General features: G+C 37.0%; 1 protein-coding gene across 1 annotated transcript in view; it reads left to right on the top strand.

Moving 5' to 3' along the window:
* Positions 1-17,570, top strand: part of GALNTL6 (polypeptide N-acetylgalactosaminyltransferase like 6) — a gene marked incomplete at both ends in the record, with an annotated part of 461,783 nt that overhangs the window by 409,968 nt on the left and 34,245 nt on the right. Inside the window, 2 exons of the mRNA XM_084285866.1 lie at positions 6,464-6,581; positions 16,187-16,294. Coding sequence (XP_084141992.1) covers positions 6,464-6,581; positions 16,187-16,294 — 226 coding nt within the window. The remainder of the gene's footprint in view (positions 1-6,463; positions 6,582-16,186; positions 16,295-17,570) is intronic.

Below are 17,570 nucleotides of genomic sequence, written 5' to 3'. Positions count from 1 at the left end.
GCATTGTAATTGGATAGTAATTCTGTTGAGCTGCTGCCCCCATATATTCTGAGAGAACATCCTTGAAGGTAGTGTTGGAATTTAATGAACTGTTGTTATTCTCTAGTACTTGGGAGGCAGTGATGGAGTTGCTGTGCAACCAAGAGAGATGACCTACAGATACGCTGCTGGCCTTGTTCCTTATTTGAACATAGAAGTTTAATCTCAAATGAGATGTCAATTTACCTGAGTGTTACTTTCCATAGACACAGATTTCCTTGTTAGCTTGAGCAGATTTTTCCTGTTTAAAAGTAAGATGTACACTCAATTTAGAATAGTGGCATTGCCTTAAAATGTCAGCCTCACATTTCATAATAACCCAGAGGGAAAAGAGATGATAGTAGGAGGTTCATTGTGCCTTCAGCTGAATGGCACAGGCCTTCATAATCAAAATAATTGTATTTTTACAAGAACCAGAAACAGGGTGACTTCCCATACTTGCAAAATTCTTAGGCTGTGCAAAATATTACTTATCTGTTTGAACTTTGACCTTCAGTTAACTTTGAATGCAGAGTCTAATGTAGTGTGTCTTTTTTTCCTGACTTGTTGAGAAAAAGTATATCCTTTAAAAAAGTTACCTTTTTTTTTTCTTTTTATTTTTAGACATGCTGCTAGCTAAACCTTACCAAAAGCCAGAAGGTCTTTTCTTAAAAAAAAAAAAAAAAAAAAAAAAAAAAAGAAGTTCATATTTTAGAGATATTTGGTAATATTTTGCCTCTGTACTGTAAACTGAAAGTTGCATCAAATTTTGGAGGATTTTTTTTCTAGCATTTCTTACTCATTTCCTACTAATAGGCTGGAGGGTTTTAGGGCAGCAATTGAGCTGCACATGTCTGATATCCCTGCCCCCTCATGCCATGAACGTGGCTCAGCAGTAGTGTGCTCTCAGCTCACCTTACAAGCAGTCTTACAGGATTCAGGTGTTTCGGACTCATGTCTCTAGTCCAACTTGAAGCACAGTATTCCCACTGTGCCTTTGCTCCTCAGTTTTATCCTCCTGAACACTTTTGCCAGGAGGACATTTCCAGAACAATTCATTTTCCTTTTGTGATAGTATCTGCTGACCGACCTCTTTAGTTTGATTACTGTAGATCTCCTCTAGCAATAATACAGATAGATTTCTCTTGGATTATGAGAGGTAATTATGAGAGAAGGAAGTCTTCTCTTCAGTCTTCCATCTCTACCCAACTGTCCCACCTCTTCCTTAGCTTCATTAATTTTCCGAATATGGGAGGGAAGGCTAAATGGGCTTCAGCATCATTACCCATATAAGGGTTCATCACTCTTTTACAATATGATTTTTCAATGAAGTTTAACAATGTGCTAAGTAAAATGTTTGCTTAAATACCAAAGCATCATTTGTACATTTAAAATTAAAGTGAATGATGTGGCTATAATGCCACTTACAAAGGTTACCTGTAATGAAACTGCTTGATGACTCTGCAGCACTTTCATAAGTGCTATGTGAGAATGCAAATTTTTATCAACTCTTTTACAGCTCTCAGTCATGGGAAATTTGCTGCATTTGGCATTAGAATGAGGCCTTCCTGCAATTTTAGTAGAAAGGCTGTTGATCTTGGGGGGATGCAGGCTATGAAAGTATGAGTCTGGTAAATTAGCCTTGATCTCTATCTTGTATAATAGTGCCTTCCTGGAATCACACAATGGTTAAGGTTGGAAGGGACTTCTGGAGGTCATGTGGTCCAACCCATGTGCACAAGCAGAACCTACAGCAGGTTGCCCAGGACCATGTGGAGGTGGCAAAGAAGTAAACGGGTGAAATCTTTGTTCTACGCCTCTTGAAGGACACCTATCTCACAAATGAATCATCACCTATAGAATAGTTTACGGGATGCCAGTGAAAGAAATGTATTAATCATGCATATATATATATATGTAGATGTTCGTTGTAGGTACAATGTGGATCTGTATGAAATCTGTCAGCACATGATGGATTTTGCAAACCACTCATTAGAAAGATAGAGAGGAATAAAAAATAACACAAGAATATTCAAACTGATTAGGAGTGATAAGTTTATACAACAGCTTAATTAGAGAATGCAGATTACTGAAACGAGCTGGATGTATAGGAGTCTGCACAGTTAAATACAGCGATACAAATGCTGCCTTCAGTTTTCTTTGTGAGAATTGCTGTGGTATCCTATTATAAATACTCAGAACTTCACAGTTACATAACAAGAAAAAAACAGCTGGTAAGTTACAGTGTACTTTGATGAGGGTTTTGAATGTACAATTATTGAACTGCTGTGGTGTAGGGGCACTATTTATGGGGAGCAAGTCAACTTAAAGACAGACCATTTCTTTACACAGTTGATCTGTCATGTATTTTAAGATACTGTTCCTACAAACTAAGAAGATAGGATGTGGGCATCAGGGATGCAGTGGTTTGCAAAAGCTATTTGAGCATTTGTTAGAGACTGGGGCACAAATTCATCAAATAAGGGGCAACGTTGTTTCATAATCATGTTGTTAGAATGGATGTTAGTAAGATAAAAGGATATAGTGCATTACAGAAATATTCAGTGTAAAAAAAAAAAAGGTGTATTTTAAACTAATTTCAACATATTTGTTTAAACAGTTAAATATACATGAGACCTCTTTTTAATTTACTTGAAACATTCAGTGATGTCAGTCTGATCCACATTCATCCCAATTACATTATCTTTTTCCATGCACCATACAGAAATTGTCCTTCAGTTTGTCTTTTGGAGCAGCCTATAAGCTCATACTGTATCTATCACTTCCTAGCCTAGGTAAACTCATCTTCTTCATTTCAGTTTGTTTTATTTCTGCAGCCACATCATTTCATATTGGTGTCCAAATCTCTGTCTCTTACTTTAAACATGCATAGATTTTAATGTTTACTTTTGTTCAAAACTTTTATTATATAGGATTAGAATCAGCTTCTGCTGTTTGCATGACGAAGCTTTGGTGCACTATCAAGAATCACTGCAGAGAGCACCAGCTCTCTGGAACAACGTATTTGAATCTATTCACTCTTCTGAGATGCCTTCCAGTGGTATCACTAAGGTGGAGGGGCACACTCCTCCTGGGCTGCATCAAAAGCAACATGGCCAGCAGGTTGAGGTTCTCTGACTTTGAAAATTCATAGATGATCTCTTTTCTTCCTCTGCATGTAAATTATGAGAAGTCAGAAAATTGTTCACTGGTTAATCTACTGCTACACTTCTTTAAGCACATTTTTTTAAATCTGTAAGCTCTTTTTCTTGTTAAGCATTTACCTGCCTTTTTCTCAGTGCAGTGTGTATTTTTTTTCAAAAAAAAAAAAAACAAAAAACTTTTTTTTCTCACTGTCACTAAATCACACTCCATTTTTGTCTCAGCACACCAGTCTGTGCTGGGAAAAAGGAGGTCTCTTGGGCAATTTTTGAATCAGTTGACTTACCAGCAGTATTGTTCTTCCAGGTACAGTGAGTCTGTGTAGTACTTCTCATGTGGAAGGTTTTTATAACTATTTTTAAGTTTAGCAACCTTAGCCTTTCCAGCTTTTCTGATGCTTAGGAGTCTTTGTCCTTTGAAGTCTTTGACTAGAAGTTTTTTACAGCTTCCCACTATAATTACTCACATAATATTATGTTACAGTAGCTCAAGTATGATTATTTAAGTGTCTGAGTAGGATGTTTCATGAAAAAAAAAATGTCTTCTACAAACATAGCTTTGTACTTGATGTTTCTATATAGAAGCCATTAAACAAGACATTAATTCTTCTCTTTTGGGCTCTGTGAAATTCTTGTCTGTGCGACTAATCCTATTGACTACAAAAGGACTTTTAATATCAGCTGAGATTGTAGGACTGGACTCTTGTCTTCATATTTTGGAGACAATTTAAGCCCTGTTCAGCTGTAGCTGCTTGTGGCATGCCGTGGAATACATATTCTCTGCCAAGTGGTCAGGTCCACACAACTTATTGTTCATCTCTTTCCGATAACTAGAAAGCTATCTTGTTTTGTCCTTCCCATTACTTTTTCTGCAAAGCTACAAATGTCAGAACATGCTGTGGAATAAGAATGACTACAGCAACATCATATGAAACCTTTTTTTTTTTTTTTTTTTTTTTTTTAAGTAAATGATAGAAATATGAATTCGCTGTTCCAGTCCCTTGTTTGTTAGTTTTTCTAATTGTAATAAATGTTCTGAACTTTTATGAATGTTCATCTAAATAACAAGGGGTTTCTTTACTCAGTACTATCTCTGGAAAATGTACAGATTACTTTTAATGTATCTGTCAATTATCTTGCAATTCGAAGTCTGATTTTTTTCATTTTCTATCTGATTCACCTGAGGGGATTGCCATTTCCATAGGCTCTTCACTGTGTCAAGAGAAATGCTCAAGGAAGATAAAGTACTGAAGAGAATTAGAGAAAACCTGTGCTTCCCCAGTGATTTCTAGGACTTCATTTCTTCTGCCAGTTAAGATTTAGGTTTTAGTATTTTCCATGCAAGTCCATCTTTATAAAAGGACATTGTGTTTTGATTATTTAGAACCTGAAGTCACAAAGGGCATGTTGTAATTAGTTTTACATCGGTAGGAATGGAAAATGTATTGTAGTAGCCAGAATCCCCAGGGGAAGGTTTCTAATAAAAAGTCCATTGAATTTATTCATATGTGGAAAGAACAGTCAATATTTGAGGTATGAAATGTCAATAAAAGTGAAACGTATTAACACGCAGTCTATGTTGCAGAGCATGGCCTTGCCATTTAGAATATTGGAGCTTTGTTTCACAAAGCTACTATGTACTTTTAGAAATATAATCTCTAAAGGAAAACAGAATTAGTCTGTTAAAAACAGAGCTCCCTAGTTGTGAAAATTGATAGCTTAATATAAAATGTAAGTTATGTTTTCTTTATATATATACATATATTTCAGATTACCTACTAGAAGTGAAAATACCTGTAATGTATTTCATTACTATGAATGCAGTTGAGAGGATCATTTTCTGACATTCCTTCTCTGCGATTCTAATGGTGGTAGAGGCCACACAGCTGTTTGCTGTTTTGTCTTGGATAGAAGATAGCATTATAAAAAGTGGTAAGTAAGAAAAAATATGGCAGAACATTATTCCATTAACTTGATGCCCAGTTAATAAACTTCTAGCTTACTGCAATACTTATCAGTCCTAGTTCACTACCAAATCCTGAATCAGTGGCAAAGAATGAAGTTTTCATTTGCCAGTCAGTTCTCAGGAATGGAACCATCTGCTTCCATAGCCACAAACAATCCACCTATATTAATTCAAAACAAAAGTTCCCCCAGGTGGGATGATTTTCCCAGAGGGGCTGCAGTGTTACAAAACACATAGCATACTATCTGTTTTTATGTCTATTCTCTGATTAGGAAGTACTACCAGCATCTTTCCTCTTACTGACCAGACATTAACAGAAATGTGTTCCTTTTTGCCTGTTGCTCTGAATTTATAAGGCAAATGTTGACCCAAAACTGATTGAGCAGTTGGATTGACCTCTCTACAGCTCGTTATCTTCTACCTGTTCAGCGTAGAACCCTTCCACTACAACATCAAGGAATCATTGAGCAACATTGAACTCCCGAGAGCTGTCAATGTACTTACTTCATTAGAAGCATCGTTGTCTTGGTAGTTAAAAAAAAAAAAAAAAAAAAAAAAAGTTTCCAGTATAAAAAATTATACTTATAAATTTAAAATGCACTTTTCATGAACATCCTATAATCTTATGTATCCCACTTGTTTGTTTCCTATATTATCTGTGGAAAGGGGTGAATTAAAGCAATTCAATTGAATTCCGCATGTTTATTCATGGAATAAATGAAAACACAGGAAACACTGAATGATTTGCCTATGAGGTAAATCACCACTGTGAGACCAAGTTGAGGAGGTTTAAATGCTCTTGTAGAAAAGCAGGTATTCAACTCCCAGCAGCTGCTCTGTGACCATCTACTGTTGCTTTTCTCTAGCCAGCATCTGTGAAACTGAATTGAATTGAGAAGTTTTGTTCACTTTCAAAACTCTTTCAAATGTGAGTTGCTTCACATGGAACACAGGGATCACATTAAATACTTTTGCAGGTTTCCAGAGTCCCTTTCTTTCACTGTTATGTAGGTTTACTTAACAATGAACAGAATTTGGTTTTAAAAGGGAGAATTTGCACATAACTGTCTACCATGCCCTATATCTATCTACTTATATCACATTGCCTGTTTCTCAGCTGGAGTCCAGTTTAGAGTCAATAAAGGTAAATGTAGTTTACAAGAAAGATAACTGTGAATGCACCTACATTCACTTGTACACACACACGCGTGCACAATCTTCATTATTGTTTGTCAATATACAATGCCAGTCTTTTCCATTTTTTCAGGCACAGCAGGGTGGTTCCTGTCATTTACAGTTTGTTTTACTTATTCTTCAGGTCTCCTGTGATGGCTGGAGGTCTATTTGCTGTTAACCGAAAATGGTTTTGGGAGCTGGGAGGCTATGATCCAGGATTAGAAATATGGGGAGGAGAGCAGTATGAAATCTCTTTTAAGGTAAGTCATCGAGTCATCTTATATAATACTTACTTGTTTGGTTTTATGCCTGTGGATTTTGATTTCTGATATGCTTTGTGATCATGATGCTGTAACTAACTCTAGCTTTAGGGTTTTAACTAGAATTAATTTAGTACAGTTTGAATTATTTTTCTTTACGAATTTCCACTAATTTAAAACAGAATTATGTCATCAACATAGTCTCCATAAGCCATATAAAATCACTGAGTGCAGTTTAGTGGAATTTTCTCCAATTTTCTGGTAGCTTACCACCATCAAAGAATAAAGTTTTACCTTGTCCTTTGTGTCAAGTCTTCTCCATTCAATCAGACACATTTACTGAACCCTACCATGCTGGGAGTAGGCTCCCATAGGGTCAGCTCATGGGAATGGATGGAAATGAAAGTAGAAACTCATAGGAAAGAGGATTCTCTTCAGTAGCAATGAATCACTAGACCAGCTCAACTGCTATGAGTTATTACCTGCAGGCCAGATTATCAAAATCAATGATTTTTAATTCGATTTGGATAATTGTAATGACGGGGAGTTTTCGAGTGCCCAGGTTATGAACCACCGTCCATGGTATATCCTCTGTGTGGACATGTGTATTCAAATCAGTTACTTGACTTTGACATGCTGAGTTGAAAGTCTTATTACTTTCCACATGTAAAGCAGGTATTTGCATTAGTTTGATATAGACTAATATATCTAATTTTGAAAATTCAGTTTATTATGCTCCAGTATACCCATGGAATTAAGAACTTTACCTTATGGACTTTGTATGCACAGGTTTCCAATTAGCTGATAGAATTTCATGAAAATTATTAAATGAGTCAGACATGTTTGGATAAGGCTTGGATCTGTAATCAGAATTCACATTTAGCTTCAGGATCTTTCCAACCTACTTCCAAACTCCTACACTGGAAAGCTCAGCAAATAAATTTAGTATGTCAGCCATGACTAATATTGTACATCTTGCTGCATCTGAGTTTCAACAGTGATTAAAACAATAGAGCTGTGGCCATTCTGTGGAATAAAATGTACAGCATGACCCTACACTGAGCTGCTGGACTGTCTTTATGGGAGTTATCAAGAACAGAAAAATGGTTTGTATTAACTGCACTACTGTCATCTTTCTCTAAATCATTTTTACGCCACAGCAAAGCAAAATTGGAAGGCAAGGGAAACCCAGCAGATGGAAAACATGTTTTGAATATATAGATTGACGTTCTATCCATATAAGTTGTTTCAGAGTCAAATGTAAGTAGTCACTTGTAGCTGTAAAAACAGTCTCTGGCAGGTCACCTAAGATTTTATTATCCTATTTCAAATATTCCTTTTATTTGTCATCACAAAGAATATAATTGTAATGCAGTCCAGTCTTTGTATAGAAACCATGGTAACAGCACTAGAAATTGAGATACTAGATTGCTAGATTGCCCCAATGTGTTTTGCTCAAGTGATAGATTTCTTTTTTTTTTTTTTTTGGAGGCAGCTGTGTCACACTGGGTCTCATTTCAGTCATATCTCCTGATATCTCCTGATTCATCTCATTAGTGTATACTAACCTTAGGGTCCCTGTCCTTTCTTATTAGTATTAAAAGAAGAAGGAGGAGGAAAAAAAAATCTCCTTAAAAAGAATTGCCAATAGAAACAGCTTTCTGTTAGAAGAATTTAACAGATATGAGTTACAGAAAAAACACTGTTGTTTTGTTTGGAATCACACAAAACAGGAGAAGAAATCATGGGAGGCAGGACGGAGAAACCAAACAGACTTTTTTTTGTTATACCAGAATTACCCATGTCATCTTGGGAAAGGTTTCTGGTTCAACAGTTTCTACACTGAGAGCTACAGATTTGGTCGTCTTAAAACTTTTTTAAATGAGAGCAAGTTAGTCAGTTTAATTTACCGTTTTTATTCACAAAACTTGAGACACTGGTGGACTTGCTATCTCTCTGTTATTTACAAAGTCAATGAAAATAACAGATGACCAATGTGTGCAACACCCAGCTTGAGTGGGTAGGAAATGACATCTTCCCTAGATTATCTGTGGTTTTGGGGTACCCTGTGTTGATGCCATGTCGTGTGTTAATGTTATTTTACTTGGCAAATGACTATTTGGAGCATGCTGCCTCAAGAACCCTCTCCAGAACATCTGTAACTACCAGATACTTGACTGTTCTCGCTCATTTCTTCAATTCAATTACATCTCAAGTATTTTGTAAAAATATGACTTCTTTTTCCATTAAGAAGCTGCAAAAAGAAGCCAATTTGAAATGTCCCATAACAGTGGAAGAAAGTTCATGTTACATGACTATTTCAGATTGGTCTTTAAACTAAGTGACGGACATGGTCTTCCTTTTATGTTCTTCGTATATAACCTTGTTTTTAACTTTGAGATTCATTTGCATGAACGCTGCTATATAAGTATAAATAAGCGATCCAGCTACTATAAATGGATACCATACCAATGACATGATCTTTCCAGTGTTGGACTTGTGATTTTTGTGGTTAATTCAAATACAGTGATGTAATTATGAGAGAGTGCATGCCAAAGTGAGAGCCGTCACAGACACTCTGGAAGGAAATAGTGTCTGGTTCACCTCGAACGGATTGCCCTGCTCCGTGAGCTGGAGTGAGGAGTGTTCATGGATCGTTTTTGTTCTTCCACTCAGTTATGAATTTTAAACTCCACTTCATGGATAAACAACCTACTGTAACCTCTCTGCTTAACATTGTAACAGTAGATCCAGATACTATAAAGTAGACAAGCTGTGGTACGTCTTTAATTAGTGCTCCTGTTTACTTTAATGATTTGAGTGCTTGAGGGAAGCTTACAGGTATGTTAAGGAAGATCTTTGGCAAATGTGTATCTCAAGTATCAGGCTTATGTGCCCAATGTCACTGTTTCCAAGCATAGAATCACGTAAAAGAAACAGCGCATGTTTAATATTTTGTGGCCTCATTTTATTTAGAGAAAAATATCCTAAATGGTGGAATGAAATTTCTGCAGAAACGTTCACACACCAAAGGGAAAGTATCACTTGACAATCAAGATCACATTAAGGAAAAGCATCTTCTCAACCAAAGACGTCTGCATTATTGAATCACAGTTATCAACAGTCATCCACACAACTCAAATTAGAGGAGTGTGGGCTACAAGGCAGGTAGGAAGCCTTGTGAGTACAGAGCATGGGCTTAAAGAAAACAGAGAAATTGGATCTTTCAAAAAAGTATGATGGCTAGATCTTTGCTAGTCTCAGAAGTCAAGAAAATAGTTTGCCTGATGTCCTCTGACATAAAGCTTCATTGTGAACTTAGTATCACCTGCTCTGCTGTGCTGTGCTCACTTTAATCTTCTACTGCATTTTGCATACCCCAGACACACAGTGAATTAAAGGCTGGTGTACAGGGTCATCATGCAAGCTCAAAGGAATCACTAATAACAGCTAAGCCATGCTGCTTTATGAGTTCAAGATGCTAAGGAAGAGTTTGAGTACTGATTTTAAAAACTATATAATACGATTATAACAGGAGAATTGGTTGTCTGGGGAGTCAGGCAGCAGTTTCTGACACACAAAAAAAGTTGAAACAGATTTAGGAAGGGGTAGTCAGGCTGGGAAGATTGGAGGGTAAGTGTCAATTTTGATGTTTCTTACTGGCTGTTTCACTAGATGTGACCTGGGGTGACAGGCACCAGGCTTCAGTGCAGAGCATACTCCTAACCCAAAGTATTTTTCTGTGGGGGAGTTTGCATTATCTCATTACATGGGGACAGGGGGTGGGTAGTGTGAGAAAAAATCTGTTAGTATGTGTTTGGGGAGGATGAGGGGTGTTCTAGGGGGAAAAAAAGAGCCTGAATCTGCACTTAAACCAGTTTTACTGCAGAGTAATTGAATGTTTCTCTAAAATACAGGAAGCTTTATAATGCTTCGGTGATGTTTGGAATTGTGCCATAGCAGGAAATTTCCTCAGACTTCAGGCACATTTCTATTCCAGCTGCTGAGTTGTTAGGAAGACAGAGGGACAAATTGTTACAAGTTGTTTTTTTTGTTTGTTTTGTTTTTTGTTTGTTTGTTAAAAAAAAAAAAAAAAAAAAAAGGCAGCTTTTTAGGTTTGCTTGACATTTATTTCCGTGACTACAAAAAACAGCATACTTCTCTCATGTTCTTGATTGGTAACATTGCAGCAGAGGACAGCAGCACTCGTTACATGGAGTGCTGTGTTGATGAACTGCAGTTTTCAAATCAGAGCACTTGGACACACATTTGAGGACACACATTAAGGCAGTTGCAACCTGTGTACCAAAATGAGTCCTCTTCATTAACGGGTTTCTTAGATTAATTTTTACATAAGAAATAACGTGTAGCATTTTAATTTTTTGACAGCATAACCTCAGGATCAATTTTTTAATTAAAAAGATGTATGATATCTTGCTGACGATACTGTTCAGCATGCGCTAAACTTGCGAAAACTGTCCAAGTGCTGGAACTGACCTGATTAATAGCTTCCTTTCTCATCAACCCGGGAAGCCACTGTATAGGAAATCCTAAATGTAAATCTGCTAGAAAGACACAGTTTATGTAGTAATTTCCAAAATATATAGAGTTGCAAAAGATAGTCATTTCCTGTGTTTGCTGAAGATCCTTTACTCTGAACATTCCTTAGTCATGGACATATACTGTACCTTAACAAAAACGATCATGCTAATATCCCAGCCTCTTTGAAGATAGTCACCTATATCTAGTTTTTTTTTAATTCTTATCCTTATCTGACATATCTTCCAGGTTCTCTCCATCCCTGTTTTTGACACACTTCCAAGTTCATTAAACCCTTTATTTATTGTCTTCATTGTTAATTCCTTCCACTGCTGGCAGTCTTGGGGGGAGATAGGGAGTAGGGGAGCATTACCACTTGTCAATGCAGTTTTAGACTATACAGAAGTACAGATGCTCAGTATTTGGGAACTGCTTTTGGGTTCTGTTGAAGTATCCAGTTATTGATTTCCAGTTTACACAGTACTGTTTTAATGTCATTGGCATGAAATTCCACTACATCATGAGTAAATGGCTTTTGCTGTTTCTGACCTTGCTGACTGCACATTTGAAGTCATTGTTCCTGTTTTTATTCTTTTTTTATAATTTTTGCATTTAACTGGGCATTCTCGTTACATGGAAAAGTTTACAATAAAATATTCTTCCTTTTCATTTTCTACCACTGCCAGATCTGTTTCTTGGCTTACATTTCAGGAAGAGTATCTGCAAAATTCCATAATGTTTTTGTGTTTATATTTTCTATGACTTTTTCAGCCCCATTGTGATAGTACGTTTCTCCTGTTTGTAGTCTCTCTTTCTTGCCCAATGCACAGAGCACCAAACTGACAGCTTTGCATGACATACTTTATATTCCTTTTCCACCAGTTTACTGTTTTTGTGTTGTTTTTTTTTTTTCTTTCATTTCAGTGTCTCTTGTTATTGTCTGTCTTGTTACTGACTCTCAGCTGCAGTATGTTTCTCAATTAGTTTTGAAGACTGATCCAAAATCCATTCAGTCCCTCCTCAATCTTTTACTTAATTTGCTGTATGTTTATGTTCCTGTTCTCCAGCAACGTATCCTCCACTGCTCAAAAATCATGAATCTCTTACTGCAGTAATTATGATTACTCCAACAGGGTTGGAGTCTCATTCTTGTGTGCACTGTATTTACATTTTACAGATAATCCCTGGGCTGGATCACTCACAAGCTAGACAATTAAGGCGACGAGATAGAAAGAGCAAGCAACATTTAGTTTTAAAGACGAAGTGATATAAAAAGAGGGTGATTCACCCTAAATCCCAGAAGAGATGTACAGCAGAGCCAGAAAATGCATCTGTGATATCTAAGCTGCAGTCAGGAACAAAGCCACAAAACCACAGCTTAATCTATTTTAAAGCTTGCGTTAATGCTTGCCTTTTGCTTTCAACCATCCCTATAAAGTGTTTTGCAACATTCACTTGGAAGGAGCTATATAAAGATAAATTGTGATATAGTACATAGCTGACACATAAACTACTCTTCTTTTGATCTTTCCAAACTGAAATTGCATTGTTTTAGTTTCATCTTTGTATTTTATACCTCAGCTGTGGACCAGATTCATTGCTTTGTAAAAAGGAGGCGTTAGCAATCTTGAGAGTTTCATTGCTTGCATCTTAGATAAGCAGAGGCATCAGTGTTGTGATACCATTTTGCCAAATGTCCCACACCACCTGAATTCTTTTCATGGTACACTAGAGATCTGCAATATTTAACACAGAAGCCATTCTCCGATTTCTTGCATTTAGTGCAGGTGACATAAAAATGCACATTTTAAAGACAAGGTTGCCAGAATTGATCTTCCCAGGAAAATATTAAAAATGCCTTTAAAACCATTGTGCAGCTAAAAGATAAACAGGAACAGCTGCTAAATGTCCTTCAAGGCAGCTCGAGATTCATTTCAATTACCCTACACAGTGCACCTCAGGTGCAGCACAGCATTTTCAAGTTTTATATCTATCAAATTTAAACCTAACACAAAGTGTTATTTCCTCCCACTTGTTATTGCCTCAGTATACCTGACAGGTTGTTTTCCTAAATCCTTTTCTCCTTTCATTTTTCTTTTCTTTTTCTTTTCTTTTTTTTTTTTTCCAGATATTCAACTGCATTAGAGAAAATGCAGTATATGTCTACTTCAGCTCTTGTTGTCTGAGTTAAAGTAATACTGCCCTATATATATATGCTTTCTTGTCTTTTAAATTTGTTCTGTTGCTGATCCTCCTCTGAGTCAAACTTCTATACTGTCCACTCATAGCTTCAGTAGGTAAGAAACATTGCTTAATGACTTCAATATCTTGTCTAGTCTTTGAAATAACACTTCAATTTAAAAAACAACAACAAACAGTAGATATATGTCTGCACTTTCATCTGTGCACTGGGTTATTTGAAGACAGCCACAGAGGTATCCACTGAAAAGGTACCAAATGATGTAACATACAGAGTATTCGCAGAAAGGTGAATAATATTTTTTTACACCATTTACCCACCTGATTTTAACATTCTCATTTTTATAATTTTTAATATGTTTATGAATGAGAATTAGGTGTCACGGGATTACATGAAAAGGATATTCTATGATTCTATCTCCAAATGTTAACAGGATTTCAGGTTTTCATTTAAGAAGCAAACTTTACAAAACGGTTTTGAGAAAAAAATGATCAAGTCAGCGTGGCATAGCAAGACCACTCTGGACTGTAATGAGCTATTTTGGCACAGAGGCAGAGCATTCATTTGGGTCTCCATTTCTAACCCATCGGTAAATTTACTCCCTGAGAAAGACTGTGCTCACTCAGGGACCTGATGAGATATGCTCACAACAGAAATAGGAGTTAAAATACTCTTGATTCCATCACCGTGTGTGCTTCCATTTGGCAGTGCAGCTGCCTTTATCACTTGGTGCCACTTACCTGCAAAATGTGCCTGCTCATCTGACATGCTAGCAAGCACCAGAAGCACCTACAGAGCACTCCTGTGCCTTAGTGAAGAGCTAACTCCGTGCTGGGCAAGGGAAAGGTCCTGAGCAGCTTTCAGCTGTGCAAGGGTGTCTGTGGTCCCACAGGACAGGATCTTCAGCTGTCTTTGGCGGTTTCAAGCCTTCCTTGTTTGTGCTAGTGTACTCAGGCCAGTCAGGCAATGTGGTACAGAGCCTCAAACAATTACAAGGGCTAATACCCAAATGACCCATAAGAAGTAGCTTCCTCAGTCACTTTGCAACTCAGGTCTTCGTGCTAAAAACCCCAGCTTTCTCTTCTCACAGTATGAATAACAGTCACTCTCAGGGGCTGAATTCCAGCTTGCTACCTTCAGCAATTGCTTTCAGTCACTCTCAAGCACCAAGTGATCCCGCAGTGCAGTGCTTAGCATCTGCACGTTCAGATTACTAAAATGTAGTCGCAAGCTCACAACCACTTAGCCAGGACTATGCAGATACACCCTCTGTAACAAAGGCAAGCTCAGCAAAAGAGGCCAAACTCTTGTCCATTTTCAGTATTGTTTTAAATGAATGAAATCAATCATTTCATTTTCCTGTGATTCGAAAAAGCCAGCTGCTACAGCCAGCTGGTAGGCAGGCCAGAAGAGTCAGAATGAGAAATGTATGGTAAAAAAGTGCAGAGATGCACATTGTTCGCTGCAGGCTTCACAGTGAATGTCAAGTATTCATGATCATATCATATTTTCTGATACCTTTTTCTAGAGATCTGGTAACTGCTTCTTTAACTGGGAGTATATCAACTTCTGGATGAATTGCTTTCTGTATGTAAATCACTGATAAAACTCTCAGTTGTCTGTTCTGTTCTGCATTAGCCTCAGTCACAAGCTTACTTCATTCCATTTTGCTCCAAAATGCATCAAATACAGATAAAATCCCTTCATATGTGTAGCATGTGGACCTCTGTTCTCACCCAGATAAATGGAAATTAATGGAAATATAGAGTAGCAGCCATTCTGTTATAATATTTGCAGAGAACAAAGAATACTATTTTGCCAAGACTAGGGACTAATGTTTATATCAGCTTTCACTCTAAGTGAATTTTAAACTCTTGATGTATGACTGGTTTCAGGATTTTGAAAAAAGTTCTGCTTGTGGACTTTCACAGGTTTTTTGTTGTTTTCCATTTCCCTGATTTGCAAAGTCAAATTGCTTTTTCTTTTAATTATTATTATTTTTAATCAGAAAGTCATAAATATTGTCAGTGTGCTATAAAAACCACCTAATAACCATCTAGGAGTTCAGTAGTTTGGCATAGAAAATGATGCCTGTAGGTGTTATTGCTTGATTTCTGCAGTTCCTCTGATGTGACACACAGCCTTGCTCTCACATACACTTGGTAAAACATAGTCACACTAGGTTTTATGAAGCCTTGTGAAGAATTCCTTACTTGCTGCCCATCAACATGCAGCTTGGGTTTTAGGCCTGTGATGTACTTGCAGCTCCCATCAATTTTGACAGAGATGACTACATTTGTTTCAGTGTCAAATGTATTAATGGTGAAAAGTAGCAGCATGCTTTTTTCTCTATGTGAATTTGATTGGAAACAAATGGATTTTTTTTTTCCTTTTTCTTTACAAAATGAAGAGCATCTTAACAGTTGAGCTCTTTGTTCACTATTCAATACAAAACATAAGCCAGGTGTTTTGGAAATTCTTTCTTTTTCTGGTGGTTTGTTTTACATACATGGCCTTCGTCTGAAATGTTGTCCCTATAAGTTTTAAACAGTAGACAAGATAGAATCTTGGTTGTGTTGCAGGAGGATCATTGATAGATACATCAAAGATGTTTTATATTTTCATTTTGAATGTACCCTGTATTTGCAAAGTGAGATTCCAGGTACCAAAGAACCTTTTTATCAAATTGCAGCATTGGGGAAGCAAAGAAGGCCACCACTATGAATGCAGGAGGATTCAGTACAGAATGATGTATAATTTTTACATAACCCTTACATAACAAACCATAACATCAGTCAAAATGCCCTTCTTTGCCCCACTTGTCCCCAGGAGTCATTCTTTCATTTGCTGTGTGTCTCCTTTCCAGGTGTGGATGTGTGGAGGTGGCATGTTTGATGTTCCATGCTCTAGAGTTGGGCATATCTACAGAAAGTACGTCCCTTATAAAGTCCCTTCTGGAACCAGCCTAGCACGCGTGAGTAATTGGGTTTTGCTGTTTGTCATTCTCATTCATAATCAGTCTCTTCATTTCCACACCTAACAGTAAGCCATTAAAATGTAAAATGAATGTTGCTTTATTTTTCTGAAATGGGATGTGCAATTGCTGCAGTTATGCTGCCTTCCAGAGATAAAATTGCTAAGAATAAAATGAAAGCTTAAAAATACAGGGTTGGACATTTCAGCACAGAAGTATGGTACACACTGATTCAAAAGAACCGAGGAATAACCTAAGGCTTGCAGTTCTTGAATTGCACAATGTTGTCAGTCATAGCAGGACCAATTTGAATGCACATTTTCTTATCAGTCAGCAGAACAGGCAGAATCTTGCATAAGGAATATTTTTTGAGGCCAAAGAACTGAGTAACAATAATTTGAGTGGCTGTCTAATTATTGTATAAAACCTGGTTATGGAATACAGCCAGCTTCAAACTGTATGAGTGAGAAATTAGAAGACCTCTAGACATCTCTCAAAGACAACCAGCCACGTCCGTGAGGGGCTTTTTGCTCAAGAGAAAATGTTCCATAACTTTTTGGAGATGTTCATGGGATGTCAAAAGACGAGAGACAAAGTGCACAGATGTAGTTTCAAGGCAGATACAAGTATTTATTCATGCTTGAGTTTAATCTTTTCTATTTTAGAGGATTATTATTTTTAAATAAAATGGCATTAATATTAAAGTCTGCATATTGCCATAGGGTAATATTTTATGAATCATATTTTTTTCTTAATAATGAAAATGTGATATGAATAAAAGAATAAATCTTTTGCTTTAAGGTGAGATATTCTTGGTTTCAGCAGCATGGGACAAGGCTTGCTGTAATAACTCCACACACAGGAAAGAGTCCTTCTGTACTGCCTGCCTGACAGTTGCCTAGGGAGAGAAAAAAAATGCCTAAAAAAAATACTCATGTAAATTGTGAGACACCGTAACGGGATTAGTAGTTGTGGTAGTATTAGTGACAAGACATGTATTGACAAAATTATGAGATCAAAATCTTCCCCTTATATATGTGTAATCTCAGTTTCCCCACCCAGATTTCATGGAGATATTGTGAGAACTTGCAGCCAACCAATAGCCACAGCCTGCAGCCTCCCTTTATATATTTATATCTTTTAGTTTGATTTCAATAAACCACTTGTGAAATGTTTCTACCACCACCACCCCAGTCCTACAATCCTAGAATATCCTGAGTTGGAAGGGACCCACAAGGATCATTGTGTCCAGCTCCTGGCTCCACACAGGACCATA

This window comes from Netta rufina (assembly GCF_964035555.1).
Source record: "Netta rufina genome assembly, chromosome: 4".
In the NCBI taxonomy this organism is placed as follows: Eukaryota; Metazoa; Chordata; class Aves; order Anseriformes; family Anatidae; genus Netta; species Netta rufina.
This window is presented reverse-complemented; position numbering and strand designations above follow the sequence as displayed.